The sequence below is a fragment of the Apis cerana genome, linkage group LG2 (genome assembly GCF_029169275.1).
Source record: "Apis cerana isolate GH-2021 linkage group LG2, AcerK_1.0, whole genome shotgun sequence".
Classification (NCBI taxonomy): domain Eukaryota; kingdom Metazoa; phylum Arthropoda; class Insecta; order Hymenoptera; family Apidae; genus Apis; species Apis cerana.
Genome location: NC_083853.1, coordinates 14,660,634 through 14,680,707, shown reverse-complemented (window position 1 = coordinate 14,680,707; position 20,074 = coordinate 14,660,634). Strand labels below are relative to the sequence as shown.

At 28.5% G+C, this 20,074-nt stretch overlaps 3 protein-coding genes across 25 annotated transcripts in view; all 3 read left to right on the top strand.

Moving 5' to 3' along the window:
* The window catches only part of LOC108003706 (SH3 and multiple ankyrin repeat domains protein 3), a 94,875-nt gene extending 89,038 nt beyond the window's left edge, over window positions 1-5,837 (top strand). For 18 of the 21 annotated variants that reach the window (XM_062071568.1, XM_062071574.1, XM_062071584.1 and 15 more), the window contains 5 exons: window positions 43-352; window positions 430-623; window positions 758-919; window positions 2,100-2,400; window positions 2,559-5,837. In XM_062071568.1, coding sequence (XP_061927552.1) covers window positions 43-352; window positions 430-623; window positions 758-919; window positions 2,100-2,400; window positions 2,559-3,790 — 2,199 coding nt within the window. In that variant the 3' untranslated portion in view covers window positions 3,791-5,837. The remainder of the gene's footprint in view (window positions 1-42; window positions 353-429; window positions 624-757; window positions 920-2,099; window positions 2,401-2,558) is intronic. The other 3 variants (XM_062071578.1, XM_062071576.1, XM_062071579.1) reach the window with 1 other exon arrangement.
* A 1,465-nt stretch (window positions 5,838-7,302) lies between these two features.
* On the top strand, window positions 7,303-16,161 carry LOC108002923 (WD repeat-containing protein 19). 3 transcript variants are annotated; one of them, XR_003698806.2, is made up of 20 exons: window positions 7,303-7,644; window positions 7,874-8,253; window positions 8,337-8,547; window positions 8,662-8,774; window positions 8,848-9,265; window positions 9,334-9,567; window positions 9,654-9,779; window positions 9,855-10,152; window positions 10,218-10,416; window positions 10,473-10,570; window positions 10,666-10,948; window positions 11,070-11,298; window positions 11,378-11,630; window positions 11,692-12,152; window positions 12,225-12,321; window positions 12,762-12,968; window positions 13,048-13,334; window positions 13,432-13,508; window positions 15,202-15,432; window positions 15,536-16,161. XR_003698806.2 is itself a non-coding variant. In XM_017064916.3 (19 exons), the coding sequence occupies exons 1-19, from the start codon at window positions 7,630-7,632 to the stop codon at window positions 13,697-13,699; spliced, it is 4,101 nt and encodes a 1,366-aa protein (XP_016920405.1). In that variant the 5' UTR covers window positions 7,304-7,629; the 3' UTR covers window positions 13,700-13,928. The 3 variants fall into 3 exon arrangements, 1 of the variants encoding a protein (XP_016920405.1); XR_003698805.2 differs by having other exon boundaries at window positions 15,202-15,470; XM_017064916.3 differs by lacking the exons at window positions 15,202-15,432; window positions 15,536-16,161 and adding an exon at window positions 13,585-13,928 and having other exon boundaries at window positions 7,304-7,644.
* Window positions 16,162-17,110: 949 nt separating this feature from the next.
* On the top strand, window positions 17,111-19,370 carry LOC107994028 (membrane-associated progesterone receptor component 1). The gene is made up of 3 exons (XM_017050755.3): window positions 17,111-17,695; window positions 18,110-18,256; window positions 18,553-19,370. The coding sequence occupies exons 1-3, from the start codon at window positions 17,362-17,364 to the stop codon at window positions 18,666-18,668; spliced, it is 597 nt and encodes a 198-aa protein (XP_016906244.1). The 5' UTR covers window positions 17,111-17,361; the 3' UTR covers window positions 18,669-19,370.
* Window positions 19,371-20,074: the final 704 nt, after the last annotated feature.

The window sequence follows — 20,074 nt, the reverse complement described above, 5'->3', positions numbered from 1 at the left end:
ATCCCTGTTTCGAATGTTTTTCTCGATACCTTGTTTCCACAGATCAACGGCGAGGACGTGACCACGGCGTCGCACGAGCACGTGGTCGACCTGATACGAAAATCGGGGGAGTTGGTGCGAATGACGGTGGTCTCGCCGGTGATCAGCCTTCCGAACTCGCAATCGGCAGCCCTTCTGCCAACTAGTCAACCGATTCAGAGACAGTACGCGACCCTGCCGCGGAAAGGTAACAACAACGTGGCGATTGGCGGCACGCTCGGCAGATCGCCTGCCCCCATGCCGCCCCGAAGGGATCCAAAGACGACTCTGAGCGTTGGCCGGGCGCGAGCAAGATCGATGGTAGCTGGATTAGGTAAGGAAAACTCGAAATCGAAACAAAGATTCGACGAAGAAGGTCTGAGAAACGACTTTTTCTCTTCTGGGGCGCAGAAGGCGGTGGGGAGAGGGACGATCGCGACGAAATCACATCGACGGGGGCTAAATCGAGTAGCGCGGAGTCCATCCATCTTCCCCAGCAGCCGTCGACCGGACCCAACACCGGGCAAAACACACCGGTGCAGCCGAGGACGGCCAGTATCCGATCGAGGCCCACCTCCAGTAGGATCACCGCCGCGGAACTGGAGGTATGAGAGAATCGAGGGGATTTTTATTTCTCGATCGCGTTGCTCGGTCACGAACGATCCGCTTCCCTGTACTCCTCGAATGGCAGAATTGCACGAGAAACCGAGGCTTCAGCTTTGTCCTTCCTTTCTTCCAGGAACTATTTCAGCGGCAGCAAGGTAGTGCCAGTGGTCAGTACAGCTCGTCCATGATGAGCTCTCACTTTCAAACTGGTCAAGCTACCAAGTCGCATCCTTCCTCGCCTGCAAAGACCGGCAGGGTATACGCGAGCGTAGCGGAAATGAAACGCAAAGGCAAAGTAAGGAATAATACTTCCCCTCCAAATTTAAATCGCATATTTTTTATTTCTTTCGAAATTTAGCGAATCCTTCGTTACAATGACTTTTTTTTCTCTCCGATCGTGTAAGAAACATGGTGTAGACTTGGTGTAATTGCTATAGAATTTCAACGAATTTCGCTTCGTTTCATTGCTTTTTCTAAGGATGTAAAAAGATGCCGCTTTCAAATCGGGAAGATCCTTAGAATCGGCAAACTCCCTCTTCGAACCCCCCCCCCCCCTTCATAATATTAATCTAAAGGTAGATTCGTTGGTTGTTGATAACCCCTATATTCGTAGAATTATCTTTTGCCATTTGATTAATCGCTAGCCCTTCCATCCTTTGTCGTTTAATTTAACTTTACATACGACGCAAGAGTTACAAAGAATTTTTCAGAGAAGTTAAAACTCCTCGATGCATGCTATCTAGCGGTGACGGTGTTTTTACGCATGTGTGTTATAGTTTTCTCGCAAGCCAGCACGAGTGTACAGCAAGGGGCGCTCCTGGTACGAGAGAGACAACGAGGACGACTTATATTACTGATCGAAAATACTTTGTTTCTAGCGCGTCCGTGACTTGCATGATTCCAGGTGACTAAGCCATTTGCTAATGAAAATCCGATGTTCGAAAGGGCATCGGATATCACTTTCAGCTTTATGAACACGCCTCGCAGAACTAACCACGTGTATCCATGAAATGAACGTTTTAATTACTTTGCTTACACTTTTTGCATGATCGTGCAGCTTCTTCCCCCGTATAATCGAACCTTACGCGCTTATAAACTGATTTTCCATTTTGCATCTCAAATCCCGGGTTTTAAATACGGCGGAATACAGCGCTGCTCGACATCTCGAAAAAAAAAATGTAAAAAAAAAGGATAGACGAATCAAATAGACGAGAGAAAAGTATCGCGTGTAAATAGACACGTGTTGATACGAGTTACCGACCTACCTGCTTTTTGTGTTGCCGCTTTTACGAAATCGCGTTAATTGAAAACGTGTACACAAGTATCTCGATTGTTATACGCGATTCTCGAATATCGCTCGTTACTCGTCGCAGTGTAGTGTATCCAGCTATTGTTTCCGTTTCGTTGAATGCTCTTCTTCCATCTTCAAATTGACGAGTTGTAGATCCCAATAAGATTTGTCGGCTTGTTCACAGTTGAACTCGAGGGTGCGATTCTTCGGTGGATTGGGCGGTGGTTCCGATCTTCATCGAGACTTTCACAGTACGCCGGACTTGAATGTGCAGGTGCAGTCGTCCATTTTAGCTCCGAAAGGGCACAGAAGCCAAGAGGACGTGAACGCGTTGAATGGAAGAAACGGACTTCCACCACCGAACCATCCACCACCTCCGCCACCTGTCGGCCAAGTAGTCAAAGTGAACGTGGGCGCTAATGTGCCGGATGTAGTCACACCGGCTTCTGTCTACGACAACATGGCTCATATACAGCAAGTCAAAGGTGTATATACATATATATACACACACACACACTCACACACATGCACATATATATTTACGTATTTCGACGCGTTGCCGGCCGAATCGGCCGTTACTTATCCGGAATAAATTTCGATGGAAGGTTAATAGTGTGTATAATATATTTTTTCCCCTATTCAGAATTGGCAGCCGCGACAGTGGATGGAAGTTACGGCGTGATGTCGAGTTTCCGACCTTCGAACAGCGCAAAACTGTACGCCTCGCCGGAAGACATGAAGACTGTAGGATATCGTTCCCGTAGCTTGCCGACCCATACGACCCGTTGTCACGTGAGGAAATCGCACAGCTTGCGGACCACCAACAACACGACGTTCAAACCGTTGAACAGCCAACAGAACGTGAACAACGCGGTGAGCAACAACAACCAAGTGAACAACAATCAGTCGGCCAACAACCAATACGCCCAACCTCTGAAGACGAATAGAAGTCACAGCACGATCGGTATCAGGGAGAGAAAGAAGAAAGGCATCAGTACCAGTTCCTCGATCACGAATCTCTCGTCCGTGGCTAACAACAACACCGGGAACACGGTGGTGGCGGCGAACACGGCGCCACCTATCCCAGAGCCGGATTACAGTCTTTCCGAGTCGGAGAACGACGAGGGCGAGGAGGAGACCGACGACGACGGAGAATCGGAGATCGCCAAGGAATTGGAGAAGGCAGCTGCGAGGGAAAAGTTGGAATCGACTCGAGAAACATCGGGCAACTCGAACACCTCCGGTTCCAGTTCATCGGGTAGCAGCTCGTTGCCCCACTCTTTCAGCGTGGAAGAGATTCAAAAGGTGAGGACGCAGTTGAAATCTTCGAAGAGTCATCCGAACGACTTTCTGCTGCAACAAACGCAGCAATCCCTGGCCGAGGATGGCGACAACAGCTCGAGTGGAGTGAGCTCCGATCAAGACGTGCCGGTAGGCCCACCGACGGGTTTCGACGACACGACAGCCAGAAATCTTGCCAACGAAGCTGCACAGCATCCGAGCACGGTGCTCTCCGTGGCAAGCGTCGAAAAGGAGGCCAATCCGAAAAGAACGGGCTACGGTGGCAGTGGATTATTGACGCGGCACGCTGTCAGCCTGGCCCAATTACCACCACCGATCGAGGCGGATGCCGAGGAGCAGAGCAACGACCTGTTCGTACCGCCGCCACCGGAGTTCAATGCGGGGCCGTCTGCCGGGAATGGGGACGAATTGGTATTTGCGCCGCCACCTCAGTTCTGTGACAACAAACAACAAGCGCAACAACAACAGCAGCAACAGCAACAGCAACAGAATCGCGTTAAGATCATCGGGGCGATACCGAAAGTTACCAACAATCAAGTAAAAGCTTCCGGTGGACGATTGCACAATCAGTGAGGAAGAATAGTTGCGAACGATCGCCGATGAACGGACGCGTTCGGGTCGCGTGATCACGTTGTTCGATCACGATCTGTCAGAGTCAATTTAATCTTTCCGTAATTAACCCTTTTCTCCATCCGAGATAATTGTGCATACAGCGTTGTTGCGCGTGTATCCTGAATATCATCTGTTCCGTCATTCGGCCGACGATTAAACGAAAACCTTGTAACGTAACAATGCGATTATTTGCAATACATTTTTTCACCAATAATATTTCCCATGTGGGAGAGGGGCAGTTTTTTAAGAAACAAAACGCGCGCGTCGTCCCTATCCATACTTTGATCGAGCGCTGTTTAGGTTGCTCTGGTCCAAGGGTCTGTGGTAGTCAAGTGAACGATGTATTCAGTGAATTTTTACCGTAAAACTTAGAATATGAATCGTACGAACCGCAGATACGTTAGATTTAAAAAGTCGTGCGTGCAATGCTTTCTACTTTTACGAAACGATATAGAACCACATTCGTAAATGTCAAAATACTATAAATGTCTCGTGGAATGGCCTAAGAGGTGAACGAGAGAGAAAAAGATCTATATACCATACTGTAGTTCGTAATTAGAGAGAAAAAAGAAAGTATGCGAGCAACAGAGAGAGAGAGAGAGAGAGAGAGAGAGAGCGGGAGAGAAAAAGGCAGACATAGAAATAAAAAAAAACAAAAAAGAATAGTTCTATGAGATGCATGTATGCGAATGTGCGCGTGTATATGTAAGAAACGTAGAGAATGAATGTATAGCGTATATCGGTTTGTTTTTCATATTTCTAACGAAGTACGACGCGTGTTTAATACTTTTACATATAACGATCTTTATCCTTAAACGCCATCAACTTCTCTCATTCCATCGCATAAAGAAACAAAATAAAAAAAAAAAGCATTTTCAAAAAACAACGCATCGAAATATCAAATCGTGTTAAGAAATAAATCGGTGCTGCTAATCGAAATTCATTTTTTTTTTTTTTTTTTATAACGGAGATAATGTAACATGAATTCGAGGGCATCGATGGAAAAAAAAAAAATAATCAAAGATGTCGAATTAATAGGTTAACTAAAGTAAAACGCGCGCGCGCGAAATTGAGTTCATTTTGTTTGTCTCGTGTTTAGACTGCTCAAGAGCCTAATTAAAAAGTTCTACTCACAAAGTCATTAGAAATTGTTTCTAGTTTGTAATAACGAGTAATAGCATTACGACGAGTATGAATTTATCTCTAAGCTCGTAATCGCGTTAATAGAGGCGCACTGTACTACGTTAACGCACCAACATTATTCAGCTTGTAAGATAGATCGTATTCCTTCCATTTGAATCAGGCTCCTAAGAGTCGCGAGATATAACACATTATGATATATATTTCCTTCGGTAAAAATAATATCTATTGTATTTATTCACAAAAGAAGAAAACACAATGTTCCTCGATTGAACAATTTCTTAATGAAGAAAATCAAAAATTAATTCTTCTTTTTTAATCGAATAACCTGCATTGATTTATCCTGTATATAGTATATAATAATCAATCGGCAATAAGGAAAGAAATGAAGAAAAAAAATCTCGCGTCTCTCGGCGACACTGCTACATAGTGTATATATATATACTGAACAACATTGCTACGTATTAAATATCTATAACGATGGAACGATTATTATCATCACTTTTATGATCACCGCGATAGATTTAAGCGATATCCATGAAAGCAACGTCCTTCCTAATTATTGTTTTTATGCCTTTTCAAGTTAAATCATATTCATATACAAACAGTGAAGTATGATGTTAAGTCAATGCATGCTTGTTGAAGCATGAATAAAACAGTTTTGAGTCGAAGAAAATCATATTAAAGATAAGTATTAAATGTTCCTTAAATATTTTATTGTTTGTTTTCGATCGATAAAAACGAAAAATCGCTGATGCGTGTATATCGTTTCAAAAACTGATTGATCGACTGGTTGATTCGGATCAGTAAAGCAATATTGTACGCATTACAACGGCTCGTGTAATAATAAAACGTTTCAAGAATACAATTTTATCTTTGTTTGCGATCTTAAGTAAACAGCATTGATTACACTAATTTTTTCGTGCACGCAAACTTTCTTAAAAGAAAATACAAAGGTTAAAAGATATAAATATTGTGTCACGCAAAAATGGTACATCTTGTACGTTGGATCTTATATTTTTCAAAGATCATATATAGTTTTGAAGTATTCGTTTAAAAAAACATAATTCTACTGAATATATTTTTAAAATGCTATTGTTTGCAAATATATTTCTTACAATTATGAAAAAGTCATTCATGATTTATTTTTACAACATTCATCAAGATAACATATATTTTATAATCGTTCAAAATCATTTCAAAAACATTTCAATATTTTTTCATGATTTTCCGAAATCATGAAAAAAAATAAATAAAAAAAATAAATTTAGTAGAATAATGTTTTTAAAAATTAAATCGTTCAAAATTTGAAAAAATTTTCAAGATGACTCAATAGTTATAATATTCTTGCCAAATGTGTAATATATAAAAATTTATGGAAAAATTAATATCCATTTATTACATCAACTTTTTGTAATGTTCTATTTTTGAAACTATTTATTTTCGTCGCTTTATCAAACTATTTGAATAATATGATTATACTTTAAAATGCTTCAAGTTCGCGCAAAATTATTCAAAAGATATAATATCTGTTTATCTATATCCCTAGAATTTGTTACTAAACAAATTTTATCTCGTTACGTAAGACGATAGAATGTTTTATAGCTAATTTTGAAACAAAAATTATGCGTAACAATACTTGTATAATTATTTTTTCCTAAACAAAGACAGTATGAGTTCATTATTATATAATGGTGAACAAAATATAAACATTTTAAAAATTATTGAAAAAAACTAAAAATGAATTTATAAACCTGGATAGCTGAATAAAAATTTGTTATCCAGATACAACGAATATGTTGCAATAGTTTCAATTTATTTATTAAAGATAATAAGTTTAAAATTTTAACCTTTCGATATAATCACATGTTTTGATGGATATTATCGATAAAGTATTAATGTAATTACATACATTACATACCTGATATGTATATACATTTAATATCCAAAAACATGTTTATATACATTTGTTTACAAATTATTTTATCATTTTAGACATGAAAGAACGCAATTTAAATTTAATTTTAAATCATCTTTTTTTTTGCATATACTTATTTTAATCATTCATCCACGTTTGATCCATTTACTTTTTCTTAACCTTACTTATTATCTTGCGAATTCATATCTTTGTACTATATTGTATTTGCAAAATACAGTTGCAAAATATGTGCAATTTTTTGATGATAAATAATAATCGATCATGTTCAAATAACAATGGCATATTTTAATGAACCTCACTTATATATTTATTACATTTGTTTTTTTATTTGTAAATTTTATTTCTAATTTATAACTGCTAACTATTTATATATATTATTATATATATATATATATATATATATATATATATATATAATAATAATAATAAAATATCGTACACTTCTCTAAAGGAAAATAAATATTAAATTATACAATGCGATACTAGTTATTGATATCCATGGCAACAATTGTGTACACAATTAACACAATTTTAAATTGATCAAGCTTACCGAAATATAAACAATATGGCGAATAAAAGAAATATAAAGTTACATGTAAAATATATCATTTAATAAATTAATCTTTTAAATATGAGGCATCAAACTGTTCTTATATATATATTATTGGATAACTAGCCTTTAGTTCTCTTGATTATAACGCCAAACTATTTAATTTCAAAAATGTCGACTGAGAAGGTAGGTTAATATATTTATTATTATATATATTTATTATTAAGATGACTTAAGAAGACAATTTTTTTGCTTATTGAATTATACCATTTAAAATTTTAATTATAATAAAAAATATTTAAAGATTATAATAAAAAAGATATTTATCTATTCAAAATATATTGATCAGTATTTATTTTATTATTTTATTATTATTTTATATGTAACTATACTTACTTCAAATATTTTGATGCAGGTTCTTTATCAATTATATCAACCTCATGGTTCTGGTACTGTCTACATTTCATGGCGACCTGGTAATAGTACTCATTTAGCAACTACTGGTTATGATTCCTCAGTTGCTATTTTTGATAGACAAGGTGATTTACAAGAACGTATTCAAATTGCTGGTCTTTGTACTGGTTTTGGATGGGATTCTGATGGAGATCTATTGGCTATTATATCTCAAAATTCATCTGCTATTATATTATGGGATGCAACAACTGGAAAAAAAACACAAATTGATGCTGGTGTAAGAGATGGATTAACATGTATGATATGGGCAAAAAGAACTTGTTTATTAGCAGTAGGAACGCAGAAAGGAAATTTAATACTTTATGATCATATTAATTCAAAGTATGTTATTGTGTTTCTTTATATGGAATATTCTTATACATTATTATATACTTATACATATTAAATGATGAATTAATATGTAGACGAATACCAATTTTGGGGAAACACAAAAAAAAGATAATTTGTGGTGCTTGGTCTTATGAAGGTCTTCTTGCATTGGTCAGTGAAGATAAAATTTTAACTATTAGTACTAGTGATGGAGATACAAGACGTGAAATACCTCTTCAGGGAGATGCATCTGATATTCAATTTAATGAAATGAAAATGGATCACAGAGTTGGGGGTGAAAATACAGTATGATTTTTTATAAATTAATAATATATAAAAATATCACATACTTCTGTGTTTATATATAATTTGTGTTATTTTATTATTTATGTGTTATTTTATTATTATATTGTTTACTAGGTATCTCTTATTATTAGTAAAACTACCTTATTTTTATATAATATTTTGGATCCAGAAAACCCTATTGAATTAGCTTTTCAAAAACGTTATGGTCCTATTGTTACTTATAAATGGTAAGATTTAAGTTATTAACAAATCATTTAAATTAATCAATTATCTTTTTTTATTCCAAATGTTATATTTCAGGTATGGGGATGGATATATTTTAGTTGGTTTTCAAACTGGGTATTTCACTGCAATATCCACTCACATTAAAGAAGTTGGCCAAGAATTATTTCAAGTTAAGAATCATAAAGATTCCTTAACTGATTTGGCTATAAATCAAGTAATAGGAAAAATTGCTACATGTGGAGATAATAATATAAAAATACATAATTTACAAAATTTAGAAGAGACTGAAAAATTGATTACAATAAATGGTGAAACTGGTATTAGTACAATAGAATGGTCAATGGATGGTACAATGATAGCAACTGTGACTTATAGTGGAAATGTTTTAGTTTATTTAATACAAATCCCTAGATTATTTAGTGTTTATGGAAATAGAATTGCATTACTTACTAGTTTAACAGAAATTACAATCTATCTTTATACATTGGATAAGGTATATGCATAAAAATTAAAAATTTATATTTATAAAATTATATTTAAATATTTAAAATTAATTTTTAGGAGAAATCAGAACCAATAATAATTAATACTATAATAGAACCATCGGTATTAGCAATTGGTCCTATGCACGTAGCAGTGGGTTTAAATAATAGAGCATTATTCTGGGATATATCAGGCATCAATTATAATACTACAATCCATTTTGAAAGAGATTATTTAGCAACAATAGATTGTATACGATTGAATGAGACTTATGCATCTGTTTTATTTGATGGCAAATTACAATTGCATTCGGTAACAAGTATATTAAGACATATATAAATTAATATTATAATATATTAATAAATTAACATATGTATATTAATATATTATTCTTGTAGATTAAAATGGATCAAACATTAACAAAAGAGGGGAAAGATACAAAAATGTTCCCAAGTTTAAATGCTTCAGATTACAAAATAACGTGCCATGCCCTCAGTACTGATTTTTTAATCTATGGTAGTGATGTAAGTTATTTATATAAATGTATAAAGTTTTAAATAAACACTACTGAAATTAACTTGTATTTATGATATATTTAGATGGGCCACATAATTTATTTTTGTTTAGAGATTTTTAATCAATCTACTGAACATATACATAATAATGGTATAAAAGAAATTTATTTAGATACAAATGGAACACAATTGTGTTTTTTAGATAATAAATTTGATGTTTATATCTATAATCCTGTACAAGAAACTGTTTTACAAATTCTTGATTGTTTAGACTGCATTCAAGGTTTAATTTGGGATCAAAATATTTTGGAACGTAATATATTTGCTATTTACAATAAAACTGTCGTTACTACATATGTATTTGTAAAATATTTTATTGAAGGTAAATTGAAATTTGAAAATCACATAATATATATAAATATAAATATATAATTTTTTGATTAATAGGTATAAAAATTATAAAGATAAACTCAACAAAACTACCATCTGAAACATTACCGCTATTGATGTATTCTGGAGAACTGACATTAAGTTCAACAAGTAATAAGTTAATGCAGATTACATTATCTTCTCATGAAGACATAGGAAATATTGTAGAATATACAAAAATGAAAGAAATATTAGAAAATCAAATTCTTTGTAGAAGGTAAATATTTCATTTTTATTTATTAAATATAGGATATTTATTCTATTGTATTTCAGATTTGAACAGGCATGGATTACATGTGAAAAAATTAATGAAAAAGAGTCATGGTTAAAATTAGGAGAAAATGCAATTGCAAATTTAAATATTGATTTCGGTATTCGTTTTTTTTTATTATTATTATTATTACCATTATACATACAAATATATAAATTATATACATATTTAATTTCTAAATCATTTCTATCATAGCACTTCGAATTTATCGCTATTTAGAAGAAGTTGCGATGGTTTGGGCATTACAAAACATGGAAAGTATAGATGAATTACCATTATTATGTGGACATGCATGTATCTTACTTGGTAATTACAATCAGGCAGAACAATTTTTTTTACAATCATCAGAACCAGTACAAGCTTTATATTTGAGAAGAGACTTAATGCAATGGGAGCAGGCATTGAATTTAGCTCAAAAATTAAAAGCTGATGAAATTCCATATATTGCTAGAGAATATGCTCAACAATTAGAGTTTATGTAAGAATATAAAATTTATAAATTATTTGTGTTTAATATTTAAAGTAGAATACTAATTTCTATATTCATTTTCTTTTTTATTATTACTATACATAGATAAGACATATATAAATGTTTTTAGGGGTAATTATCCAAAAGCATTAACAAATTACGAACGTGGATTAGTAGATTTAAATAATGTATATAATACAACTATATATAATCCTCATCATCGAAATCTATGTCTTGCTGGAATTGCAAGAATGTCAATCAGATGTGGAGATAGTAGAAAAGGTGTGAGTATAGCTATGGATAATGAAAGTTCAAGACAGTTAAGAAAAGAATGTGCAGAAATATTAGAATCAATGAAGGTATGTATTGTGATTATAAATGTATACTAATTAATGTTTTATATATATATATATATATATATATTAATTATTGTTATAGCAATTTAATGAAGCAGCTTTATTATATGAAAAAGCTGAATATTTTGATAAAGCAGCTTCTGCATATATAAAATTAAAAAATTGGCCAAAAGTGGGACAGCTTTTACCACAAATTTCATCTGCTAAAATTAATATACAATATGCTAAGGCCAAAGAAACTGAAGGCAAATATGAAGAAGCAGCAAAAGCATATGAGATTGCAAAAGATTACGAGAACATAATTAGGATTAATTTGGAATATTTAAACAATCCTGGTAATGTAATTAATATTATGTTTTAAATATCATTTAGAATTTACATACTTCTTAATTCTAGCTCGAAGCGTTGAAGTGGTACAACAAACTAAAAGTATAGAAGGGGCTAAAATGGTCGCGAAATATTTTCAGAAAATGAATGATTATAATTCAGCAATTAAATTTTTAATTTTATCAAATTGTCATGAAGAAGCTTTTCAATTAGCTAATCAACATGGAAAAATGGAATTATATGGAGAAATTTTAATAAATACAATTGATGATAATAATTCACGGAAAGAAGATTTCAAAAGTCTCGCTATGCATTTTGAATCTCAGAAAAATAATTTTTTAGCTGGAAAATATTATTTCCATGCTAAAGAATATCAAAAAGCATTACGACATTTATTAAAAGCTGTACAATTGGTAACTGATGAAAATGAAGTTCTTACATTAGCTATTGATACAGTTGCTTCATCAAAAGATGATAAATTAGCAAATCAATTGATTGATATTTTATTAGGTGGAGATGGATTGCCAAAGGTATAATTTTTTAGTAAAAATATATATAATATATTAATTTGATTGATAATTGATTATTTATATTCATTACAGGATCCTAAATATCTATTTCGATTATATATGGCTAGAAAACAATATAAAGAAGCTGCAAAAACAGCAATTATAATTGCAAATGAAGAACAAATTAATGGTATCTTTTATATATAATATTTCTATATAATAGTTTTCAATGATAAATTGATAATAGAAAATTATTATATATAATAGCGATATCAATTGATGCCAAAATAATATATATATATATATATATATATCATTTCTAATTGTAAAGAGTAAAATTTTAAAAACGCTAAAGTTTTCAATTTTTAATTTTATTTAACTAATTTATTATTATTATCAGTTTACTAGTAAATTTTATATTTTAAATATTTTAAAAAATAATTTTTTATGGTTTTTTCATCATACAATATTAGATAATTTTTTTATTTTTATTTTTTTCCCCAAATATTAGAAATTTTTCAACAATCAGAAAATATATAGTTTTTCACTTCTTTAACTTTCCACTTTATATTATTGTTTTATTGTATTAAAACTTCTTATTTTTTATATTGAAATAAATTTATTTTACAGGAAATTATAGAAGTGCTCATGATGTTCTATTTGGCATGTATCAAGAATTAAAAAAGAATAAGATTAATATACCTTTAGAGATGCAAAATAATTTAAGACTTTTGCATTCTTACATTCTTGTTAGACTTCATGTAAAAAAAAATGATCATTTACGTGGTGCTCGTATGTTAATAAGAGTAGCCAATAATATATCAAAATTTCCATCACGTTAGTAAAAAAATATTTATATATTTTAAAATAATAATATAATCTATTAATATATCTCCTTTATTATCCTTTATTTCAGATATTGTTCCAATCTTAACATCTACTGTAATAGAATGTCAAAGAGCTGGATTAAAATATGCTGCATTTAATTATGCTGCTATGCTGATGCGTCCAGAATATAGAAGTCAAATTGATGCAAAGTATAGTAAAAAGATTGAAGCAATTGTAAGAAAACCACCAAAATCAAAAGATAACGAAAATGAAGATGAACCTTTAACTCCATGTCCATATTGTAAAAGTAAACTTCCAGAGACAGAAATTACTTGTGACAAATGCAAAAATACAATACCTTTTTGTGTAGCTACAGTTAGTGTTTTTTAAAATATTGTTAAATGTTATTGTTATTTAATTTATCTTAAAATTTAATATATTATTTTTTTTAATTGAGTATGATAATTTTTAGGGTCGACATATTGTTGAAGATGATTTTGCAGTATGTCCACAATGTGATTTTCCTTGTATAAGAAGTGAATTTTTAAGGTATGACATTTTATTTTAAAAATAATGCATATATAAAGTTATATTTTATATTATGTATTATATTCTAACATATTAGGATCATTGAATCTGAGAAAACATGTCCAATGTGCTCAGAAAAAATAGATATTAATATGATTTCATCCACTCTTGATATTCATCCCTATCTCGATTTTCAAGAAGAAAAATCATAAGTAAAAATCTAAACACTTCCATATTTAATAAAAATGTAAAAAAGAAAAATATCATATACCATATTACTATTTTATCGAATCGTGCCGTCCAATATAAGTATAATACAATTAAATACAAGAAATATATTATGTAATTATAAAGTATATAAAACACATGCACAAATCTAAATAATAATCATACATAAAATAATATGTAGATATTAGTATCAATAAACTAGTCTTTAAATAATTGTGAATGATTTAATTTCCTTATATATATTGAACAATTTATTGCTATAATGATAGATATTGTTAATTTTTATTGATTGTATATATTTTAATAATTTATTCAATATCAAATTAAACAAAAGAAATATATTTTTTAAGATATTTAATACATATAGGATATTATAGGATAATATATTATGAAATATTATTGCAGAATTAATTCTAAAGATGTCAAACAAATACAAAAATATTTTTATATACAAAATATCGATGTTTATTTATGAAGATACAAACAATTTAAATTCGCATTATTGTCATATTGGTTTTTCTCACTAAATTCATAAAAAAGATAGATATTAAATATGATACTTATATTATTATTATTGTAACTTCGATCATCTAAGAATATTTTTTATTTTAGACGGAATTCGGATTCCGAAGAATTTATAGGATATTCTAATGTTCTATGGATAAATATTAAAAGTATATGTTAAAATATCATTACGAATACCGATTTCCAATATCAAAATTATCAATTGTCGATAATATCCACGTATGACATTATTATAAAAAGAAAAATATTTTTTTTTATTGGCTGGACAATGAAAGAAATCAATATGAAGGCCAATGTAGTTCGAAAAATAAAGCATTTTTAAATACATATAACTTTTAATTTCATGTATTTCTAATATTAAAATTTTTTTTTTCTATATATCAAATTTTATCATTTTATCTTCAAAGTTTTATCTCTCCATAAATAAAATTTAAGTAAGTAAGAAAATAAAATTCAATTGACTATATTTATATATATGCTATAAATAATTTATGCTCAGAAATTCCTTTCATTATAATTGTACAAACAGTAATGTACAAACTTTCATTATACAAAGCTTTTATGTGGCAATTTCATTTATTCTTCATAAATCTGTCCTTCAAAATTTCGAAAATTACTATAATTCGAAAAATTTTAGCTTTTTTTAAAATTCGAATTATCAAGATTCGATTAATATTATTGTAATTATTGTATGAGGCTGTATTATATTGTAAATTGTACCTGATTTGATAAAAAGATACAGGTGATAAATTATACTTTACATACTGATAAATGTTATCGATGGTAATTAATAGGTGCGATGAATCCAATTATAAGAATGCGAATGACTATGATTGTATAGGTTAGCTTATCTCTAAATAGGATTAAATGTTATTTAGTGCCATCTTATTAACACACACACAATATAATTATTAATCATATATAATTGCATGTAATCAAGAAATCATTAATTTTTAAATAGGATCTTCAGCTAATGGATCTGCAGTGTACTAATAATTTTGTTGTTTTACAACAAAAAATTGGAATGGAAAGAAATACGATTGTCAAAAAAGACAGATTGTTAAGAATTAAAGATCCCATTGGTTCCACAAATGTGATAAACAGATAAAAAGATGATGGCTTAATGAACTCAACCACTTGTATCAAATATAGTCCAACCTCAATCTGATGTGTTAATAACAAACTACTCAGGGTCAAATTTCTGATACTTGTTTATTAGAGTTCCAATTGGTAAATTATTTTGAAATAAATTTGTTTTTTCAAATAATTTAATTAATTAATATTCATATTTTCAGGTGTTACAAAATCTATTAATTCAGAAAAATGAAAACTTATGCAATAAATATTTAATAATTCTTTTATTTCATGCATGTAAATATCATACAATATGAAAATAATATGTGGCAATATTTGTTATTAGATTGTAAAACTAGGAAAAATATATTAACTCAGTACAAGAATTTTTTTAAATGGGAAAAAATTATATAGTACACATTATAGCCTTTCAAAATAAATTATTACTTAGAAACATTGCAATTAAAATGATTATTATATTTTTATTTTTGAAGTAAGAAATAAGAATAAAATATTGTTGCAATATCTACAACACAAATAATTAAGCAAATTCAAATCAAAGCTAAATGAGAAGAGTATATGATGCATTGGAAATTTGATATCCTACAATATTTAATTTAGCAAATCAGTCAATATATTTCAAAAAAAATTATCATTATCTATCATTATTATATATAATTATCATTGAAATCAATGAACCTAACAATTGTCCTATGTTTTTTTTTTTTGAAAAATAAATATTAAATACAATAAAAGATGTACACAAAATTAATACTAAATATTAATAATAATATTAAGAATATATAGATATCATTGTCAATAAAAAATCTTTAACAATTATAAGTAATTCAATTTCTTTATTATTTATATTATTTTACTATTATCAAAAATTATGTATTGTTAAGTTTATTAATTCTATGTATTTTAATAATTTATTCAATACAATATAAAATTAAATAAAATATATTTTTTAATATATTTAATATAAAAAATATGTTATAATAAAGTTTAAATTAAACTCGTAATTTTATACATTTTTATAAATATTAATAAAATATATGAAGAATGACACTGACATCTAACGGTAATATATATTGATCAAAACTTCATTTGTTAAAATTTTTCACACTATTGTACGAGAAGATACTACATATGAATGAACGAAGAATTACATAGCATGACTTTGAAAAATTTTGCTGAATCATGATGCTCAATATAATAATATCCAATTCTCAATAAATTAAAATATCTTAACAATATTGATTTAAATAAATAAGATATTCTAAAAAAATAAAAATTTTAAATAAATTATTTAAATATTTTTATAAAAATAATTATTTCTATAAACTATAATAAAATTAAATTATTAAGATTAAATTATATTTTTTATATAAAAAATAAAAAAATATATGCTTTATAAAAATTAAAATAATTATGATTTTCAATTGTCAAATTTTAAAACGATGTCTTTATGTATACGCATGTGCCTAATATAAAATATTAGTTTAATTTTTTTAATTTATATTGCATTACAAACTCATCATTAATTTTAATAAAATATATATTATTAATATTTTTATATTAAAATGTTTGAAATCTAATTTTTTTTATTTAAATAAATGATAATTTTTTAAATGATATATTTGTAATTGTAAATTTAATAATAAAATTATTATAAAGTAAAAATCAAAATTGTAATAATTATTGTTTTTAAATTAATAAATTTTATTATCTTGACTAATGTCAAACAAATAAAAATCTTATATACAGTTCTCGGCATACATACAATTTAGTAGTGGGGTAGTATGTTATAGAACATAATCACATCAGTGTAGGTGCTAGAGTAGCCAGCACCGGTATGTTATCAGTTCATGATTGAGGTTGTACGATATGGTTTAAACGATATAATTTGACAGATACTAATTTAGTTTTTCAAAAAATCATTTTAAATTTGTGCAAAAATTATATAATACACGCATAACGCGAAATTAATCAATCATAAAGAAATATCGTTTTATTCTTCATCACTCAAGAACTGGTGGTCAAAATGGCGGAAAAGAATGACTCGCCGGGTTCCACTTCAACTTCTACCGGACATGAAAGTCAACCACTACTTTCAAGTTTTATAACTGAAATTGTAAAGAGTCCAATAAATCTTATTTTAGTAGGCGTAATTGCCCTTTTGGTTTACAAAATTGTTAAAAGTAAGACAAAGATTGAAGAACCTGTGAAAGAAATAAAAAAACTGCCACAATTGCGTCGTGATTTTACACTTGAAGAGTTAAAAAAGTATAATGGTAAGGGACCAGATGGACGAATATTAATTGCTATAAACGGTAGTATTTATGACTGTACTTGTGGTGCCCATTTTTATGGTCCTGGTAAGCATTTAATCATTTTTACTAATTTATATGATTAGAAATGAATTCACATCGTTATTACACACAAAATTACTTAATTGTTATATTTTCTTACCTACCTCAATTTTTTAATATTTCTTCATCTTCATCTTGATTATCGCTTAACCTCGGCTTACGTAAAAATAATTTACAAACATTTTGAAACCGTAATAATTAATAAATTACGATAGAACATAATTCAAGATTGATAGTAGATGACTTTTACATTTCGTTCATTATTTACTTATGATATTCAATTATAATATATAAAAAATCTCATTAAATAAATTAAAAAATTTATCTATAAATAGTTAACAAATAAAATTATTTTCAAAATTATTTTATTTTTTTTTTTAAATAATTATATTTAATTTATTTTTATCTATTTTACTATAGGTGCCCCATATGAAGTATTTGGTGGAAAAGATATTAGTAGAGCCTTAGCAAAATTTTCATTGGAAACATCACAGGAATATGATGATTTAAGTGATTTGAAAACTGGAGAAATGGAATCTATAAGAGAATGGGAAGAACAATTTAAAGGTAATTATTTAAGACATATTTTTTCAATAAAAAATATATAGAAGTTATAAAATACAAAATGATATTTTTTATTTTAATTTTAAAAAAAAATTTTTTAGAATTTTTTTATATATTTTAATATCAATATATTATTACGATAAATCTTTGTGTATTAAATTTTAGTTTATAAAATTTGAAATTGAATTTATTTTATATAATTTAAATTAAAATTACATTGAAATTAATCATATACTATAAATATCTATAAATATCTATATAAATATACTATAAATATCATTATTTTCACTTTTTTTTAGAAAAATATGATTATGTAGGAAGATTACTAAAACCTGGTGAAGCACCTACAAATTATTCAGACGAGGAAGATGAAGGTAGTCAACTTGAAAATGAAACAAAGTCCAAGAATGATTGACTGTTTGATTGTATTGTATCAAATGTTAAACAGTCAAAAGGATATTGCGCACACACCATTGAAAGAACTCTTAAAATTGTAGCTAATGAACATATTTATGAACATTTATCTGGATATTTTACTACATCATAATGATAAAATAAAAATTAAAATGGTATCTTTTGATCAAGTTAAATGATTATTCAAAACTGATGTTATACGTAAAGACTTTCTTTGAGTATCCAATTTTTCAATCAACAAGGATACTTTAATAGTATAATGTTTTTATATATGTACAAAAGATTTCTTATACACATCTATAAAACTGGCACTAGAAATAAGAAAAGTTTTGAACTATATTCCATTAAATATCTTTGTTTATATTCATTCATATTTTGCCATGTAGCATTTGGTACATGTATACATGTATTTGGTTTGTAATCTTTAATAAAATGGTGTTATATTTGATATGCATTTGAAATTTAATATTAAGTTAATGCAGTACTCTGCATATTTATATTATTGAGAATAATAATTGTTTCTTAAAATAAAAACATTATGCTTTTTAAAAACAATATGATACCATCTTAAAATATAACACAATTTTAGTTATTACTTAATTAAATCTATTTTCAAAAATATATATCAAGTATATCAAAATTTAATTAAGAAAAATGAATAATATGAAAAATTTTTGAAAACATTGCTTACAAAATAATAAAATAATCAAATTCATTTTCAAATTCATTTGAAAATTTGTAAAAAAACAATATATGTTTATTAGTCTTTTATACATAAAAATTACTAAAATTTATACATAAAAATACATAAAATTTACTATAAATTTATATGTTGTATAATTGTTATTAATATATTGCAGAATTGCTAATATTTGCAACATTGTTTATAACATGACAAATTCTTTATTATCGTGCAATTATTTAATAATTATTTTCAAATTAAAATAAAGTAATAACATTATTGAGAAATCAATACATATGTTATATAATTTTAATATATATATGTATTTTCTTAACAATTAATGCGATTAATCTAATCTTAGTTCTGTTTTATAATAAAAAAATATATAATTAATATTAATTGCAGTAAATAATGAATTTTAAATTTTCTTAATTGTTTAAGAAATGATATTAGTTAATTGATATTAAATAATTATATATAATTAAATGGAATTTATTTGATCTTATTTATAAAATATTAAAATTAATATTTTCATGATTTTTTGAATTATTTGTAGAAAAGAGAAAAATTTATGTGCAATATTCTAAAAATGAAATGTGCAAATGTACTGTATTCTATGCGCTGCATTTATGCCACAATGTTTTCAGAAAAAACATTCCCACAAAACAAAAATATTTGTAAATTCTGTAATTATATGATATCAATATTTCATATTCTTATATAAT